Source organism: Neomonachus schauinslandi, chromosome 9, assembly GCF_002201575.2.
Source record: "Neomonachus schauinslandi chromosome 9, ASM220157v2, whole genome shotgun sequence".
Classification (NCBI taxonomy): Eukaryota; Metazoa; Chordata; class Mammalia; order Carnivora; family Phocidae; genus Neomonachus; species Neomonachus schauinslandi.
The window spans coordinates 82,420,874-82,440,328 of NC_058411.1; the positions used below are offsets into that span (position 1 = coordinate 82,420,874).

The window sequence follows — 19,455 nt, forward strand, 5'->3', positions numbered from 1 at the left end:
CCCCCCCCCCCCCCCCCGCTTTGAGGCAGGAGTGTGGAAAAAGTGGCAAGCCACACCCCAGACACCCTGCCCAGGCTTCTAGGTCTTTCTAGCTCTCTCACATCAGGAGCAGTGGGGTGAGTGCTTCATTGGTGGTAGGATGTGGGTGTATGTAATAACATATGGGAAGTGCTCTTTTTTTTAAAAAAAGATCTTATTTATTTAGAGAGAGAGAGAGAACACAAGCCAGGAAGAGGGGCAGAGGGAGAGGGAGGAGTAGACTCCCTGCTGAGCAAGGAGCCCAAGAGAGCTGCAGGGCTCAATCCCAGGACCCTGGGATCATGACCTGAGCCGAAGGCAGGCACTTAACCAACTGAGCCACTGAGGCGCCCCTCCAAAACACTAATTTTAAAGGCTAAGGCCTATGTTTAATATAAAGCTCTGGAAAAAAAGAAGTGATAGTAGTTAGCTACTTGGTTGTCTCTGAGAATATAGTGCTAAATAAAGATACTACAGTGATTCTGTAAACACTCTAGGACCCATGCTCTATTGAACTCTGTAGGTATCCCACTGTGAGGTCACAGAATTTACTTGGTAAGGTTCCACTAAGCCAGTGGTTCTCAAAGTGTTTGGGCTTGGATAGCAGCATCAGCACCCCCTGAAAATCTGTTAGAGATGCAAATTCTTGGGTTTCACCCTAGATCCCCTGAATCAGAAACACTGGTGAAGGGCCTAGCAGTTTAACACACTCTGCAGATGATTTCGTGCAGATTTCTGTCACGAGTTTGGGGAGTATGCTGTTTGCAGATGCGGTGGTTGCTTATAAAACCTACTGTGTAATTCGGTGTCCAGAGGCTCTGTTTATGGGAAGTGGATTCTCTCTACCTACTGACAGGGCACACTGCACTCACTCTGATGACCTGTGAACACAGGGAATCCCACACAGAAAATGACACTGTAAGAAAGCTTAAGTGTTAGAATTTAAAGAACTGAAAAACTCTACCAAAAGAGATGAACCAATGAACCGGAGTTCATGGTTTGATCCACTCCTTCCCAGCCCTTACCTACCACCACTAAAGTCCACAATGGAGGGAGAGTTGTAGGACAGCACTACAGACTGAATGTTTGTGTCCACTCCCCCCTCCCACCCCCGCCAGTTCATATGTTGAACTCTAATACCCAATGTGAGGGTATTTGCAGGCAAGGCTTCTGAAAAGTGATTAGGTCATGAAGGTTCCACCCTCATGGGTGGAATGGGGGTTAGTGTCTTTATAAAGAAGACCCAGAGGGCTCCCATGTCCCTTCCACCATGTGAGGGCTGTCCACAAACCAGGAAGTGGGTCCTCACTGGAGACCAACTGTCAGCACCTTGATCTTGGACTTCCCAGCCTCCAGAATTGTTAGAAATAAATTTCTGTTGTTTATAAGCCACTCAGTCTATGGTATTCTGTTACAGCAGCCCAAACAGATTAAGACAGACAGGGGCGCCTGGGTGGCTCAGTCGTTAAGCTTCTGCCTTCCGCTCAGGTCATGATCCCAGGGTCCTGGGATCGAGCCCCCCATCGGGCTCCCTGCTTGGCGGGAAGCCTGCTTCTCCCTTTCCCACTCCCCCTGCTTGTGTTCCCTCTCTCACTATCTCTCTGTCAAGTAAATAAATAAAATCTTAAAAAAAAAAAAAAAAGTAAAAAAAAAAGATTAAGACAGACAGCTACTGCACAGTTTGGCTTTTGGTTTCTTCATATCTCAGGATAGCAGTTGATGGACCGTAAGGAGACAAGACGCTGACCTCACTAAGGATACTTAAACTCCAAGTGGACTGCCGAGAGTCCTTTAAGAAGTACCCCTTCCCAAGAGCATTACCCTGGCCTGGCTCTACTCCAGAACTGGGACCCACATTTTCATTGTCCCAGGTGTGGACTTAGTTTTTACTTCCCCCATCTCTCACAGAAGTCCTGCTTCTCCCCTGGGATAATCCATCCCTCCATTACCAATCCTGAAGTACCATGTCTGAAATCAGTCCAAATCAGATTCCTAGGAGATAAAAAAATTGTTTATTTCAGTACACATCTATAGCATTCATATATCTTGGTCTGGGGCAGGGGAAGGAGAGATGTCCATAGTTTGTCTTGGCCCCAAAAGAGGGGTAAGTTAAATTACCCTTCACCCCCAGTACAGACTCTCAGAAACTGAGCTTCAGACATCAGGACATAATGGTAGGGCTCACCCTGCTCCAAAAAAGCTCAAACGGCCTGTTCCCAGGAAGGCAAGCCTTCTGCTCCTGTCTCCTGTGCACCCTTAGTACACAAAATCCTTTTGTCTGGCCAGGCACATGCTGGTGAACCCCAGCAGAATGGATCCATGTCTTCATCTGTAGCAACTCTACTAGGCCTCTGACACCCCATTCTGGAGCATCCCTGAGGTCAGTCTCTGGAGGTACTGCTGACGCAGAGGGGGCAACTGGGGATATAGCTCAAAGCCTTCTGGGAGGGCAGAATTAGGGAGCTTATAGTGGAGAAGGTGCTGCCGGAGACCCTGCAAAAAGGGAAGAAACTTTATGAAGTAGGTACTGAGATCCTGTTGAGATCTCTGCCCCCCAACACCTACTATTTTACTCCCCTCTGGGATGTGCCCCATCCTACCTCATCTGCCAGCAGCCAAGTTTTCTGCAGCAGGCTCCTGCGGGCAGCCTTTACCTCATCCTAGAGGCAGAACAGGGAGGGAGAGATGGCACTGGGCCAAGGGCCAAGGGCTGACACCCATCACCAGCCTCATCCGACCCTCCTCTCTTGCCCAGCTGACCCAGAGGCAGCTCAGTCGCAGTCTCTCTTCTTCCCTCTGGAGATGGGGATGTAACTTACTGAGCTCTTGGGGTCCTGGGAGAAGATGAAGCTGTTGACATGGGCCACGGCCACAGCATAGAGCACAGGGCACCAACGTGGACAGAGAGCACCCGTAACCAGGGCCCGGAAGTAGAGCTGAAGGAGGGCTAGGTTATCTTCAGGAGGCTCTGTATAGCACTCCAAGGACACAGGCAACTGTGACAGGGGGAATGAGACATGCTGAGGGTGAGGGTGGGAATCGGTATCACGGGACAACAGGGTGGATGCTTGATGGTCACCTGAGCCAAACCGTGAGGGCAGAGATAAGGTCCTGGACAGACATCCATTCCTGTCTATCACAAGGACTGAGGTTAAAGATTGAAGAGCTGGGAAGCAGAGGAAACTGGGAAATTGGGAAGTAGTAGTGAATTTCTACTGCCTACCACTACTTGTTTAATCTGCTTAAAATTAAAACTTTCAAAATGTCACATTCAGCTGCTCAATCATATTATGAAACCTTTCAGAAGTTCATTTTCTTTGGACCAGTTAACTCTCTACAAAAAAAAATCACTTTTAATTCCATGCAGAAATGACTGAGAGGGGCACCTGGCTGGCTTAGTCAGTACAGCATGCAACTCTTGATCTCAGGGTTGTGAGTTCGAGCCCCACATTGGATGCAGAGATTACTTTAAAAAAGAAAAGAAAAGAAAAAGAAAAAAGAAATGATTATGAGAAAAAGATAAAGTTTATATCCAGTGGTGTTTATCATAGTGTTACTTCAAATAGCAGAAAATTAGAAACAATTGTCATGCCCACCAAGGGGTTCTGATAAAAGGATGCACCTACACAATGGATTATAATGTAATAAAAAATGTTGATTTCTTAGAATATTTAATGATTGGGAAATGCTTATTATGTAATGTTAAATGAAGAAAACATTATGCAGGGATCCCAATTTTATAAAAATATATACATACATATAAAGACTAAAAAAGGATAAATCAAAATCAAAACAGTTACTACTGGGCCATAATGTTCTTTTTAATTCTTTTTCTCTCAAAGATTTTATTTATTTATTTGAGAGAGAGAGAGAGAGAGAGAGAGAGCACAAGCAGGGGGAGGGGCAGAGGGAGAAGCAGACTCCCTCCTAAGCAGGGAGCCCGATGTGGGGCTTGATCCCAGGCCCCAGAGATCATGACCTGAGCTGAAGGCAGATGCTTAACCATCTGAGCCACCCAGGCACCCATTCTTTTTAATTCTTAAAAATATTTTACATTTTCTCTTTAGTTCTTTTTTTTTTTAAAGATTTTTTATTTATTTATTTGAGAGAGAGAGAATGAGAGACAGAGAGCATGAGAGGGAGGAGGGTCAGAGGGAGAAGCAGACTCCCCGCCGAGCAGGGAGCCCGATGCGGGACTCGATCCGGGGACTCCGGGATCATGACCTGAGCCGAAGGCAGTCGCTTAACCAACTGAGCCACCCAGGCGCCCTCTTTAGTTCTTTATATAACTTATTTTATATACATGTTAAATGTATTTATTAAAACATTTAAGTTTACCAGAATAAGTTATAATGAAAATAAAAAACCAAACCTTAAAAAAAGTTAACTCTCTACAGCTTATATAAATTTAAAACCATTTAGCCTGATTTTTGAGGCCCTCTAAGACTTTATTAGCCTTGTTTCAATAAGTTCCTAAACTGAAATCTGGCTCCTCCCTCTTCCAACCCTGTTATATTCCTTCCTGCCTCTGAGCTTTTGCTGATGGTGTTCCACTAGGGACGTTCTGTCCTTCATCCTCAACATCAAATTCTACCCAACCTTCAGTGCCCACGTCAATCTCTTGCTTCTTCCCCAAAGCTTTCTCCTTATGGGAAGCCCACTTTGATTTTTCCCTTTCCTGAATCCTGGCCTAACATCTAAAATGTGAATAATTTAAAACTATATTGGTTTTTACGTCTCTTATCTAGACTGTAGCACTGAGCAATGAGCTATGGCTTGTTAATAATAACCAATACATACTGTATGCCAGATACCCTGTTAAACTCTTTTCATGAATTCTCTTAGTCTCCTCAAAATCCCACAGAAGTAAGATAAGGAACCTGAGGCCCACCAAAGCTCCCCACTGCTCAGGACTGTCCCCCAGGCCCAGTACAGGAAGGCCACGGTAGGCTCTGCTGGGCTGAGAAAGTACCTGGGTCAGAGGCAGGCCCAGAGCTCGCAAGGCTCCCACATGCTCCCCGAAGAGGGCGAGGCGCAAAGTGACGCTGAAACGGCGCTGCAGGGGAAGGAGAACCAGGGCTCCAAAGAGGTGGTTCCCATAAGAGACAGCCTCAAAATGCTCCAGGAAGCTGGCATAGAGGTCAGGGAAAGACGCCAGGCCAGGAAGTGGGCAATCCAGCTTGAGGTCTGGCAGGACCTTAGGCTGGCAGAGGCGGGCCAGGAGGGCGGCCACCAGATGTTGTACTGGGGTCTCCCGGAACAGTTCACTGTCCACCAGGAACACACACATGAGTCGCGCCAGGCGGGCGGCAGGAGGCACGGCCCAGAGGGCCTGGGGGCGCCAGCTCTCCAGGACTAGCACCCACTGCAGAGCCCGCAGAGCCGTGCCCACAGTGTCAGCAGGAGGGAGCCCCGAGGGAGTATCTGAGGCCTGGTGGTAGAGATGGATCAGTGGCAGGAAAGGCCAGTCGGTGGGCAGCAGCGGCTCCTTAGGCACAGGGAGCAGCAGGCCTGGGACTCGCTGGAGCTCCCCTCGGTACAAGGCCTGTGAGGCCAGCAGGCTGGCTCCGGCCAGTGAGCAGTGGGTCAGGTAGCAGCTGCGGATGCTGGGGAGGTCCTGGCAGGCCTGAGCCAGCAGAGCCCCTCGCCCACACCCTGAGTCCTTGCCGCTTCCTAAGGATAGCCGGTCAGAGAAGTCGGCTGCCTCCGGACCCCCTGATGCTCTTTCCCTGCAACAGAACCCAAAAGGCAAAAGTGAGCGCTTGAACCACAGCGCTCTGAACACCATGCCAGCTCTCCAGGGCTTCCCAGAGGTTCCAGGTCCAATCCTGCTCCTCCGTGTTCCCTAATCACTTTCTATCTAGTGTGTGTAGCAGTCAGGATGGTGGGACCCACAGTCTGCTGCTTAGGGGCAGGCTGATGAGGCTTCTCTGTGCCTCAGTTTCCTCACAGTAAAATGGGGATAACAATACAATCTCACAGTACAGAGAAAAAACAATAGAAATACTTAAGAAGCGGCCAGGTACAGAGTTAGCACTCGGCCCCCGTTAGCTGTTCCGTGTGTACAGCTAATTCATACGCCACTTCTTAGCCCGACGGTCACACGAAAATCTCATAATTCTCTAGCGTGGATATCTTCATCCCCGCTTTACTGATGAGAAATGGAAACTCTGAAATGTAAAGCACGATCCATGGAAGAAAGCGGATTAAGCCCAGGTCTCCTAGCTCCAAATTCAGGGCTGCTCCGTCAACAGCCACAGCAGCCTCTCAAAGGGCTGAGTTGATGTCACCAACCCCGGACTCACGGGAGGAACTCCAGACGGAATACACAGCTCAGCAGTAGCTCATGGGCAAGGTGCTCACTTCCAGGAAGCAGTCGGCCCAGCAGGGCCAAGACCATACTATGATGGAGGGCAGCATTGATGGCCAGATCTGGCTGGACTGTTGCCTGTGAGCAGAGAAGCGGGGGGTTAGGGGGGGCGGTGTGAGAAGGGACAGAGCAGAGAGATGGGGGGTTACGTGCAGAGAGGATAGCTGCACAGATCCTGGGCATGTCTAGAGCAAAGAAGGGTGTGCATGGACTGCCAGAAGTAGCATGGGTTCCAAAAAACTGGCGGGGGGAATGGGAGGGGGGGAAGGACAGAGGTATGGGGGGCTGGGGTGTACCCACCGCTCTCTGGGCCAGGATGAGTGCCAGGTATTGCAGGTGGTACTCGTGGCGCAAGACCCACGCAGACAAGGGTGTGAGGGGTGGGGCGGCCACAGGAGCCAAACACTGGAGGAAGTAGTTCTGGAGTCCTGGGGCGGCCAGTACGGCAGCCAGCTGAAGAAAAGCAAGCTTGTTCAGATCTAAAGCTGACTTTGATCTTTCCTGGGGTTCCTCAGGTGGCTGCCCCCTCCCCAGAGAAACTCACAGAAATGGGGGCTGGCAGGAGAGACCTCCCTTCCCCAAGTGGTACCTTTTGCTCTGACTCTTCCCATCTTGCCCCTCCATGCCCCCCCACCCCCACCTGACCCCTAACTAGGCGCCTAGGTCTCACCTGGTCACATAGCCCCTTGTGAATCCGGGCCAAGGTGTTGAAAAGAGAGAGAAGGGCAGTGAGGAATGGGAACGGTGAGGCTGAGCCAGCCAGACTGAGAGAGGGGTGGCCTCCTGTGCTGCCCAGTGACACGAGGCTGGGGAGAGCTTCAGGGGCCCGAACACAGAACTGCGGGTTGCAGAGAGGGGAGCAGCTCCTGGAGGCAGAATGAAGAAGCTGAGGGGGGCTCCGGCCTGATATGTGCCAGGCTGGAAAAGAGCTGCTTGGTCTGTGACCAAGGCCAGCAGGAACCTGGCTACATAGACCAGTACCCACATTCCTCAGAGCCCTCAAGTGCTGCCTGCAAGGGATTCAGGTTTCCTCTGGCTGAGAGGTTCTACTCAGGATGGATGAGGGAGCTAGACCTAGGAGTCCCAGAGGGAGAGAAACTGCCTCCTCCCTACTACCCCTACCCCCAACCACACCCCCCCCCCCCCCCCACAGAGCACATACCCAAGAGAATCCCACAGGCTGCCCAGAGTGGGTGTGCGCAGCAGGGGTAGCAGCAGGCTCTCCGACAGGCGCTCCATATCCTGAAGCCAATCCCCTGGGCACAGGCTTGGCTGGAGGACCAAGGGGCTCACTGAGCTGACAGCCCAAGACACCCATTCTCCTAGACCCTGGGTCCCCAGGCCAAGCCTATTACTCTAAGAGCCCAAGAGTCAGTGTTTGGAGGCTTCCGCCTTCTGACCCTCTGGAGAGAGAAAAGACCCCGAGGTTGCCCCGACACCCACTGTACTCAGAGCATGAAGGCTCTGAGACAGAGCTGCTGCTTGGGGGTCTCTGGTCCCCACCAACACAGCTCCTTGGCAGCTCCAATGGATGTGAAGGGAGAAAAAGGAAGAAAGGTGGGAGGGAAAAGGCGGAGAGTAGGAAAAAGTGAAATGGGGAAGTAGGGATGGAGAAATGGAAACAGAGAGGGAGATAGAGGGTGGTGTGTGAAGAGGGAGGCAGGCAGCCAGGGCACAGAGGAAGGTGGGCAGGCCGCATTCACCTGCTGGCTCCAGGCCTGGTAGTATGCATCCAGGAAGAGCAGGCAGGCAGTAGGCACTGGGCTCAGGGCCTGCCACATCTCAGGTCTGGGCAGCAACTTCAAGGTCTGTCTTAGACAGGGCTCCACAAGAGGCTGGAGCCCGGACACCTGTGTCCAAGTGATCGAGGAAGGAGTGGCCGACACACCGGCCCCAGCAGCATCACTACAGGAGTGCCAGAAGGGGTCACAGTGAAGGTCTGGCTGCCTCAACGCCCCCACAAGCTCTACCCACCCTCTCCATCCGGAGGAGTGCTTCTGCCTGTTCCGGAGCTTAGAGCTATAACCCACCTGCTGGGCTCAGGGGCGGTGCTGCTGGCGGCCAGGGTCAGCTGGGCGAGGAGAGTGAGCAAGGAGGCTATCCGCTGCACCGACAGGGGCCGAGGGGGCTGGGTGCTGAGCTCCCCTGGCACAGCCTGCAGGGCCTGCATCAGCACTGGGTACAGCTCCCTGGGGGAGAACAGTTACTGTCTTTCAGTGTACGAAGACCCTGGACGTGGAGACAGAAGACACAAGGCAGGGCGCCGCCCCAGGGATCTGCAGGCTGGTTAAGGAAGCTCAGGAGGGAGAGGCTCCAGGGCTGGGCACTCTTAGAAGGCTTCAGAGGGAAGGAAGGCTGAGGGCTGAAGGGAAAGAGGGAGACTTTCCAGGCTTCCTCCCAACAGGGGATTTAAATCGGATTTCAGCAAGCTGCTAAGGCTGTTGTGCACAGAATGTGGTTACCTCAGCTTTGTTCTACTATCCCCCTGGCTAGTCCTGGCCCCCAGACTTTCTTCATTCCTCCCAGAATCCCCTCCTCATTTTCAGCCTCCCTCTGAGCTGGACACCTTGGGCAAGGCTGGGTCATCAGATTAGGCCCGAGTGCAGAACTGGAGGGGTCTACAAAGGAGCCTCCTCCCGTCTCTCCTCACCTGTAAAAGTCACCTCCCTGGCCATAGGAGGCAGCCACAGCCCACAGCCGGAAGGCCTCGGTGCTCAGCATCTCGGCTTCCTCTGGGGGCAAGGCCATTTCCTGGGGAGCCTCTGCTATAAAGCGGCACAGGCGGCTCCGGAGATCAAAGCTGCTCAACTGAGGGCAAGAGGGCAGAGTCTGGACATCCCATTCCCCTGGGGGCCCAAGCGGCCTCAGGTTCTCTTACTATGGCGATGGCCTCAACTCAGCCCATTCCAGGGCCCTCTCGGGCCACGGGGTCTTAACTGTGGGCCAGGATGAAACTACCTCATCCATCCCTCCCTCCCTCCCCTCCTTCTTTTCAGCAAGCACTTGCTTGGGTGACTTGGCTATGGGTGATGGATGCCCATCTCTATGTGGCTCTTCTGGTCTGGGTCCAGGGAAGGGGGAGCCCTCCCTTCAGGTAACGAAAGCACAGTAGGCCTATAGGATACACTAGACTCCAGGTGACTAGGTTCCTGGCTGGTGGTTCCTGCTGCATTCAGAGCAACTGGATCAGAGATGAAGAGGAAGATGGCATGAGCCAGTTATCCAGAGTCCAGAGGCCATGCTTAGACCCCAACCCAGCCCGGTCATAAGGCCCTCATCCCTTGACCTTCGTCTTGCTCACCAGCCGGGCAGCAATATTCCTACCAGCCGAGGCCAGGACACGAAGTAGTTTCATGGCAGTGGCACAGGGCATTTTGTGTAGACTGGGGGCAGGCCCCACCCCCATGAGGGACCAGCTAGTGGGCAAGAACTCTCGAACCACGGTCTCTATTAGCCGAGGGCACTCCAGGACCTGTGGGGGACAGGAAGAAAAGGGAGGCAGGGAGGCTGAGGGTCAGGCCCAGGCTCAGCTAGGCTCTTTGCCCAGTCCTTGTCTCCTTCTCTTCTCTTTCTCACCCTTGTGGCTGACTCCAGGGAATGCCGGGCCAGACGGATGAGCACAGCCAGGATGTCAAGGACTACAGAAGGTGCTGGGCAGGTCACCTCTAGCACGTAGCGCAGCCGAGGCAGCAGGTTGGTAGCCAGAAGCCCCTGGTGATCAGAGAGATAAACCCAGTGCAAAACGCAGCTGGGCCCCAAGCCTTGACGACCCTTCTTACCTAAGATGTGCTCGCCTATAGGGGCGCTGAGGTGGCGCAGTAGCTTGAGCATCTAACTCTTGATTTTGGCTCAGGTCATGATCTCAGGGTTGTGGGATCGAGCCCATCGGGCTCTGCCCTGGGCATGGAGCCTGCTTGGATTCTCAATCTCTCTCTCTCTGTACCACCCCCCTGCCCCCAAAAGATGTGCTTGCCCTCAAGGTCGTGGGACAGGTGCAGCTGCCCCGGCATCTTTACCTTGATGACGTCATGTCGAGCCAGGTCAGATGGAGGCTGGCTTCCTTCCTCAGGGCTCTTCCTTTTTGCTTTCTCTGCTGGATGTTCTTCATCTTCATCCTCATCATCCTCCTTGTCTTCCTGGCTGGGCATCAGAGGGAACACCAAAGCTCCATGGTACCAGGAGAAGGTGCTGTCGAGGAGCTCCTGACATAGGGAAGAGAAGGGATGGGAAGAAGAGAAAGGGGGCGCCTGGGTGGCTCAGTCGTTAAGCGTCTGCCTTCGGCTCAGGTCATGATCCCAGGGTCCTGGGATTGAGCCCCGCATCGGGCTCCCTGCTCAGCGGGAAGCCTGCTTCTCCCTCTCCCACTCCCCCTGCTTGTATTCCCTCTCTCGCTGTCTCTCTCTGTGTCAAATAAATAAATAAAATAAAATCTTAAAAAAAAAAAAAAAAGAAGAGAAAGGAGTCAGGCCCGGAAAGAGGGCCTAGGAGTAGTCAGCAGAAACCTCACACCAAGAATAGAAAGGCAAGGCTGCTGGGCTTTGGGGCTCTTAGGAGAGAAGACAGTGACGCTGCCATCCCGTTCTCTGCTCTGCCTGGCAAAGCCTTGGCAGGGAGGGTGTGCCCAGCAGCAGGGGCAGGGACCCTGATGCCTCAAAGCCCCATTTCTATCCCTGCGTACCTCATCTCCAGGAGCCACCAGCAGAGCCCGAAGAGCCCGGACGGCCGCTGCGATGACCCCATCCACTCTGTCATCCAGGGAGAAGCGCAGTAGGAAGAGGAAACCAGCATCCAAAAGAAGGCGCAAGACACTGCCCACTAGCCGGTCCCCAAACTCACCAGCCTGGGCCTTGGGGGCAAGGGAAAACCTTGCTGAAGATGTTGAAGTTACAAAGTCTTTGTCCTAAACCCTTCACTTGCCCACCTATGACCCTGGGTTTGTCCCATTCCCAGTCTGCCCCAGAGAGAGCTGCTGTATGGGCTCCTGGGCTCGAACAGAAAGGACAGGAGGTGGGGAAGTCCAAGGCTGCGGTCGGAGGGGGTGAGGCATGGGGGCAGGCAGTCCACTCACCCTGCCGATGACCTGGGCCAACACGTGCAGTGCTAATGCTCTCTGCTGGGACACCTGGCTGCGCGTCAGGTGGAAGAGCTCCTGCAGGGAGTACCCTGCTCTCTGGGGCAAGGACAAGATGTCAGAAGGAGCCAACACACAGGGCAGCACCCCCCAACTAATACACAGAAACCCCTATATTCTAGGCACTGAGTTAGCTGTCAAGGGGAAGACAAAGTTAAGTAAGTGATATCTCTTGCCCCCCCCCCTTTTTTTAAAAGATTTTATTTATTTAACAGACAGACACAGTGAGAGAGGGAACACAAGTGGCGGGGTGGGGTGGAGAGGGAGAAGCAGGCTTCCCATTGAGCAGGGAGCCCGCTGCGGGGCTCGATCCCAGAACCCTGGGATCACGACCTGAGCCGAAGGCAGACACTTAACGACTGAGCCACCCAGGTGCCCCTCTCTTGCCTCTTCTCTCCATGGATTGATCCTCAAACTGGTAAAGAAGGTAAGATTTGCACACAAGTAACCACAGCATAAAGCAGAGAGGGAGGAATTCAGTAATCCGTGTTTAACTTGCAACAAGAGAATAGGAAAGAGAGAAAAGGGGGACATGGAAGAGTGCTGTGGTCTCAGCGGGTGGGTGGAGCTTCCATGGCCTGAAGAACTGAGCCTGGAAGTCCTTGAGCACACGCTGTATGTGAGGGGGGAGAGCACCACAGTGGTGTGGCAGGGGTGAGAAGGCAGAGCTATAGGGTCAGCAGGGAGAGACTGTCGAAGGACTGTCTTGCCAGGCTAAGCAGCCATGACAATTCTGTGAGCAGAAGGGAGCCAGGAAACTTTCCAAGGCAAGGCAAGGCATGGCCTGGGCTGGGCTGGGCCAGAGGGAATCAGTATGGCAGCCATGAACGATGGATGGGAAGACATGGCGACTGAACAAAGAGGGAGCAAGCCTCTTCTCGAGAAAATACCAGGGGAGGTGACAGACATAAAACTGGCAAGTTCAGGCAACTGACTGGAATGCGAAGGAATGAGGAGAAACATTTTGAGCCTAAGAACCTATGGACAGCAAGACCATGAAATGGAATAGGCTACACAGAAGGTCCAAGGTAACTGACCAGAGGTCCTCTTCCATATGGCTGATAAAAGCACTTGCTGAGAGCTGCCCAGTCCTCCCTGAGCCCCATGCCTCACCTCTGCCTCTTCTCCATGGTGGTGCAGGCCCAGATGGGTGGGCAGGTCCACATCAGGGGCCAGTAGCTCTCCCTGAAGATTAAATCGGGCCTGCATCCTCTAATGGGAAGAGAAAAAAGACTATAGGCTGGGGACATGGCAACTTCTCTATACGCACTCCTCGCCTTTCATCCCAGGCCTCCGGTCCTGACTCTACTCCGGAGTGGAAATGGAACTCCCTTGACCCCAGGGGCCAGGCAGGCTGATGGGGAGAGGAGGAGGAGTGCAAAGGAGAAATGTTCCTCAAGCTCCAGGGAAGAAAAGGGCCTGAGTTCGGGTGCAAGAGCATGGGGGAGAGAGGGGAAGGGGACGTGGAGAAGTGATGTGGTCTCAGAGCTTCCACGGCCACTCCCAGCCCGCTCTACCCCTTACAGGCCAGCTGGCCCTCCTTACCTCCTGCGTCCGCTGCCTCCGAAGTGGAGGCAGATCCTGGGTCCAGTGGAGCTTCTCCAGCTCCACGGTGTCCATGTGCACCCATTCTTTGTGGGGGGTCACAGGCAGTGCCAGAGCTACGAAGATGGAAGCGGAATAGTATTCCCTAAGGAGCTCAGCTCACTGATCCCCTGGGGTCCCAGCCATTACCCCGCAGCTGCCACATCTCCCTCTGCCCAAGGCTCTGGCAGCCTCTGCCTTTAGCTAGACTTAAGTGGCATAGCCCAGGGGCTGGACTCCTGGGAACTGGGCGGATAGCTCAGATATGGCAGAATACACCTAGTTCTGGGCTCTAGCCCGCTGCTGACCCCAAGTACTTGCTGGGAGGGGCAAGAGAAAGAGGAGAAGGTAAAGAAGAGAAGAGAGAGGGAGCAGAGGAGGAAGGGAGGACCATATGTATCAGGGAAAACACAGTTCTTCACTGCCTAATACTGACCTTCTAAAGAAGTAGGGGAGTGGGGCAATGAAGGGCAGAGATCCTGCTTCTGAGGGGCAAGATACAGAAACACACCTCTGGAACATCCTCCTCCTTCTCCCCCGACCCCGACCTGACCTGCTCAGCTGGCCTGGAGCTCACTGAGAGGCAAGAGGATCCTGGCTTTCATAATCCAATTTCTTCTTTTGTTAATTACTAATAAAATAATCCAGGTCCTGGGAAATGAGTGCTCCCACTGGCCTCTCTGCTTTAGGTCTGGCATGTTTGTTAAGACCTGCGTCAGCCTTGGGGCGCCTGGGTGGCTCAGTCGTTAAGCGTCTGCCTTCGGCTCAGGTCATGATCCCAGGGTCCTGGGATCGAGTCCCACATCGGGCTCCCTGCTCGGCAGGAAGCCTGCTTCTCCCTCTCCCACTCCCCCTGCTTGTGTTCCTGCTCTCGCTATCTCTCTCTCTGTCAAATAAATAAATAAAATCTTTAAAAAAAAAAAAAAGAAAAAAAAAAAAAGACCTGCGTCAGCCTGTTCTCCCATCGCCCTGGCCCTGCCATCTCCCCCGCAACATGGATAGCAAGAGGCAGAAAACTGTGGGGTGGATAGAGCCAGAGCTGGGGCAGCTTGTGTAAAGGCAGGGTGGAGATGATCTGCTGGGGGAGGGTCCAGATGTCATGCCCTGCTGCCACTTCCCGGGAGAGAGGGACAAGGAGCAAGAACAGGACAAGAAAACAGGAAGCATATGTAGGAAGAACATACACATCAGCAAATGAAGACTCATTTCCAGACAATAAGGAAGATTAATGTTAGATGTCCAAGGACAGAGAAGATTCTCTCTTTTTCCATCTGCCAGGCCTAGGAGAAGGGATACTTTCCTCTACTTTTATTCCCCCAAAGATGTCCCCCTTCCTCCAAACCTGGGGCTCCTGGATCCGGATCATCTTTCTGTCTGGGCTCCCTCGCAGAAGTTGGCACAATGGGTTTGTCTCCAGTGACCTCAGCAGAGTGTCCTCCTGGTCTCTGCTGCTCTGTGGCCTTCTCTGCTGCTTGCTCATGGGTGCGGTTGTGAGACCTCAAGAAGGCGACCATGTTGGGATCTAGAGGAGAGGATGGAAGGGAGAGCGGGTGGTGGCAGATCCTCGCCGGCTCCTGTAGACCTGAAACCTGCTGAATACTGCCTATCTATTGGTGCCACGGCCAGGACAAGCCCCTTCCCACCCCTGGCTGAGCCCCCTGGGCACTCCTGGGGCCTCAATGACCTACACCTGTCACTAGGGCCGGCCCACCCACCCTTCTCTCCATCCTTCACTGTCCCCTGGCCCACCCAGGTTCCTGCCCATCCCTGTGCTTGGCTTCAGGTTAGAGGCCCAAAGGAAGTGGCTGTGGAATAAATGAATGAATGCTGACTAGGGCCAAAGAGAAGGCATTTAGGGGAACAATTTCTTTCACTTTCAGCTAATTTATTATGCACAAATATTTACTAGAACCTAATATACGTATGCTCTATGAAGATGCTAGGTATAGAGTTTGGGACAAGACTGACTCGGCTCGGTGCTGCTGTGGTGGTGAACGGAAACCAGGAAGGAGGTATGGCACGGCAGAGCGGCACAGACAGAACATACAGAATGCCACAGCTGTACTAGAGAGCACACAGCTATAATACGGCACACGTTACCCTAGAATAGTACAGCATACACGATAAAGTGGTTGAAAGCAGGGCCTGGCAGACCTGAGACACCTGGGTTTACATCTCATCCATGTTCCTTACCAGCCATATGACCCGGGGGAGAGTTTCAGGTTGTGAGACTCAGGTTTTTTTTCCTAAGTAAATGAAGCTAGTACTACCTACCTTACAGGAACTGTTTGAGGACAGAATGAAATAAAGCATTCAAAGACCCAGCCAAAGGCCTGGCCCTCGAAGTAAGCCTTCAGCAGTAAGTGGCAGTCCCTTCCGAGCCAAGTCCCGGCAGGAAAGCCCGGCGTGCCATACCGAGCTGAGCCAGCAACAGCTGCTGCTCCCGCAGGATCTCTTCAGGAGCCATGGCTTGCAGTTTTGCTATGTTCTCTTCATGGATGGTCTGGGCTTCCTGCTCAGCATCCTGGCTCCCGAGCCCCCTCCCTGTGACCAGATGGGGTCCCTGGAAGCCGCGGCTGCCCCACGGAAGCTGGCAGCCCTGCTCCCGAGGTGTGAGTCCCTCACAGGACGCAGTCCCTGGAAGAAGTGTATCATCAGTTTCATGGCCTTGCCCCAGCCGGGCCTTCTGGCCCTCGTCCCTAATCCCATTAGCCCTGGAGACAGATGGAGGCCCCAGGGATTTCCCAGGCACAGAGTTGAGACACCCCTTTATCCCCCCGAAACACAAACACAGGTTGGATTGGGTGGAGATCTCTCCACCCATTTTGCCCCTTTCTGAGGGATGTTAGGGAGACATCCTACTTTCTGACTCCTCTCTTGGATCTCCATGTAGCTATCTGCTTCCAGAAGCCTTCCCCCTGCTCTTCTGCTAATAATTTGCATCATTAAAGGAATCTTGGTCTACATCTTTTACAGTCTCTGACAAATACCTCTGTCTCCTTCCTTCCTCCTAGGATCGAATAATGGCCAGCATTCTCCCTGCACCTAAGACCCAGATGTAGACCCAAGCCACCCATACTCAATACTGTAAGTGGGCATAAGGGACAGCTATCTCTTTAGATGGCTCAAATGCCATCTAAATATGCCTTCCTATCTGATGAAGGGAAGACATATACCCCAAGGTGACTCTAAAAGGCCATGCCCAAGTCTCTTCAACCCCAGTTTACCCTCTGGTGGATCCAGGGTAGACACAACTTCTCTAACTGGTGGGACTCTGGCTTCAGACGCTCTCTTTGCTGCAATTTCTTGGGCAAAGATGCTTCTCTTACCAGACGTTGCAGACTTCCCCTATGGGGCAAAAAGAAAACTCAGGTGACTGATGCTCACTACCCCATTTTCCTCTCAACCTCTTTACACTAAGGCCACTGGAACAAAGAGATAAAAGGGACTTGCTTAATCTCCAAGGGTCACAACCCTAGTCCTCAGAAAAAGCAGGGCTCTATAGGAGGACAGGTCTTGAAGTCTGACAAATTTGGGTTGGATTTCTGGTTCTTCTATTAGATGTGTGATGTTGGACAAGTTACTTATCTTTTCAGGGTCTCAGTTTCCTCATCTGAAAAATGGGGATGATACCTACCTTACACGGTTGTTAAGTAATGTGTGTAAAGTGCTTAGCACGGTGCTGCCTTAACAAGAGAATTGCTTAACATTATTCATATTATCTGCCTGAGGAAGATGCACTATGAGGCTTACCTAATGTCTCCTAAGTACCATCTAAGCACCTTGCCTACCTGTCTCTCCTGTGAGCGATGGAACACAGGAGGGAAAGCAACACCACTGGGCACAGGCAGATTCACTGCCACTGAACTTGTATCTCGTTCCTGCAGCAACAAAGCACAAAGTAGTGAAGATATTGAGATTTCCCCAGAATGGACACTATCCCACTATCCCCAATTCTGTATGACTAGAATCTCTCTCTAGGGAGTCCTTAACCCACGTTGCTTCTTTGGGCACAGTGATTCTAAAGCAGCCCCAAACTGACTGCAGGGGGTTAAAGTCCCACCTTTCTGGAATCAACCTCTACTCATACGGCTCACCACTCCCACCCACTATCCTTGCTGCCCCAGGATGCCTCATCCCACTCAACCAGGGTGAGACGCACAATAATCTTAGTCAAGACGGCAGTGATGTGCTGATCGTGCCTGTTCAGCCTCTCTTCAGGGTCTTCATGTTCAGGCAGGGTGCAGCCGGGGCTGGGTCTAGCTCTCTTTGGGGGAGCAGGAACCAAAGCTGGGGGCGAATCTGGGAGATCTGAGAAAGAAAAAAACCCAGATGTGAGGATACTCATTCCTTCCCAGGAAGAGACTGAGGGCAGGAGGAAACCAAAGAAAGAAAGGCAGCTGCTGTGGGGCCCTGGCTCAAACTGTGTCACCTTGGGCAAGATATTTAACCTCTGCGAACCTCAGTTTCTTCATACGTAAAATGGGGCTGCAGCAACAGAGACTATGCAGCGTCTGAAATAATGATGCGGAAAAAATCCAGCCACATTAGGAAGAGGGAGAGGACCCGGAGGCCATACCCTCTCTCCTTCTCGGCCTCACACCCACAGCCACTCACTGTCCAGTGTCACCACATCCCGACGATCCTGCAGCAGAGGCTGGTCCAGGTTAGTGTTGCCACCTCCCCTATTTCCTTTCTTCACCAGTTGTACTGCTGGAGCTGCACCAGTTGCAAGAAACTGACTCTGGAAGCGCAGCAGGTCCACCTCGGACTCCCCTGGCTTTGGTCTCGACAGCATCTCGACACTCCAGCTGCCTCTCTTGCACAATTCTTTCCAGCACTGCTTTGGTGTGGGGATTCCCTCTCATTCAACCCTACAAACAATAAAGCTGATGGGCCCTCTGCAATTGAACCCTGATTCTCTTTATTGTGCATCAGAAAAGACACTTCTGGGGCACCTGGGTGGCTCAGTTGTTAAGCATCTGCCTTCAGCTCAGGTCGTCATCCCAGGGTCCTGGGATCCAGCCCTGCATCGGGCTCCCTGCCCGGTGGGAAGCCTGCTTCTCTCTCTCCCACTCCCCCTGCTTGTGTTCCCTCTTTTGCTGTCTCTCTGTCAAATAAATAAATAAAATCTTTAAAAAAATTAAAGACACTTCTTAGGTTCACATCAAGTCATTCTATTTCATTCATAACTTATTGCCATTCCCTCCCTATTTAGCCCTCCTTGATGTCATCGGCCTAATAATATTTACTGCCAACTGAAGATTGTTTACAATCTGTGGATGATAAAAAGTCTCAGGAACAACTGTAGGGAATCTAAGAAAAATAACATCAGGAGCCAGGCGGATAGGGAGTAATGATTCTGTATCAAACTGGAGAGAATATGCCTGGCCTAAAGGTGTTCAAATTATTAAAAACAAAAAACAAAAAAACCTTGGGCTTACAAAAGATCAACATATAAAAACCATCTGTATTTCTATACACCAGCAAAAAGAACAGTCAGAAAATGAAATTAAGAAAACAATGTCACTTACAATCGCATCAAAAAGAGCAAAACACTTAGGATTAAATTTCACCAAAGAAGTACAAGACTTGTACACTGTCTGGCCCGACAACTGCCCCTAAGGCTCTGCGGCCGCGGACATTTCTGGACCATCCGATTCAACAGAGAAATTACCGAGTCTCAGCTTATGCAGTCTGCGGATGGAGGGCCGTGGCCGGGGTCTTCACACCGAAGAGGCCGCGGCCACTCCAATGTAGAGCAAAGACACTCGGGGAGGCTCCCACAAAGGAACTGGATACCCTGTACCAGAGCCCTCCGCCGGGGAACTCCGAAGTCCGTTCCTCCAGCGTAGCCCCTTACTTACCTTAGGACCGCCTGGGCGCCGCCATCTTGCCCCGCAACGGCCGCGCTTCCGCCACCACCAGATTCGAGCTTCCGCCCCGCAGCCCAGCCCCGCCTCTCCCTGGCCTGGCTCCACCCCCTCCGGGGTTTGCCGGCTTGGCGCCGGGACACACACCCCCTTTTAAAAAAAGTTTATTTATTTAAGTAATTTCGACGTCCTATGTGGGGCCCAGCTCCACCCCGAGATGGAGAGTCGGGTGCTCCTCCGACTGAGCCAGCCAGGTGACCCTGCGCTCGGAACCCTTGAGCGCGAATATACTCTGCTAGCTCTGCCCTACCCCACCACGTAAGCTCTATGCTGACACCCAAGACACTCATCCTTCGGATGTACAGCAGGCATGATGAGGCCCTTCTGCACATACGACATCCGTGACAGAGGCAAAGTGTACTTCAGACGCCCCTCTGCATTCACCAGCCCGGATAATCACATCCTAAACCCAGCACCCA

The 19,455-nt window shown here is 52.5% G+C and overlaps 1 protein-coding gene across 1 annotated transcript; it reads right to left on the bottom strand.

The window, feature by feature from the left end:
* Positions 1-2,016: 2,016 nt before the first annotated feature.
* Positions 2,017-18,996, bottom strand: RPAP1 (RNA polymerase II associated protein 1). The gene is made up of 25 exons (XM_021695635.1): positions 18,971-18,996; positions 17,721-17,977; positions 17,266-17,414; positions 16,895-16,984; positions 16,331-16,451; positions 15,519-15,740; positions 14,446-14,625; positions 13,065-13,180; positions 12,633-12,731; positions 11,457-11,558; positions 11,067-11,234; positions 10,405-10,590; positions 9,965-10,099; positions 9,690-9,860; positions 9,039-9,196; positions 8,419-8,577; positions 8,092-8,293; positions 7,551-7,660; positions 7,059-7,254; positions 6,689-6,841; positions 6,324-6,466; positions 4,991-5,747; positions 2,838-3,014; positions 2,619-2,678; positions 2,017-2,511 (listed from the first exon to the last, which is right to left on the bottom strand). The coding sequence occupies exons 2-25, from the start codon at positions 17,899-17,901 to the stop codon at positions 2,362-2,364; spliced, it is 4,185 nt and encodes a 1,394-aa protein (XP_021551310.1). The 5' UTR covers positions 17,902-17,977; positions 18,971-18,996; the 3' UTR covers positions 2,017-2,361.
* Positions 18,997-19,455: the final 459 nt, after the last annotated feature.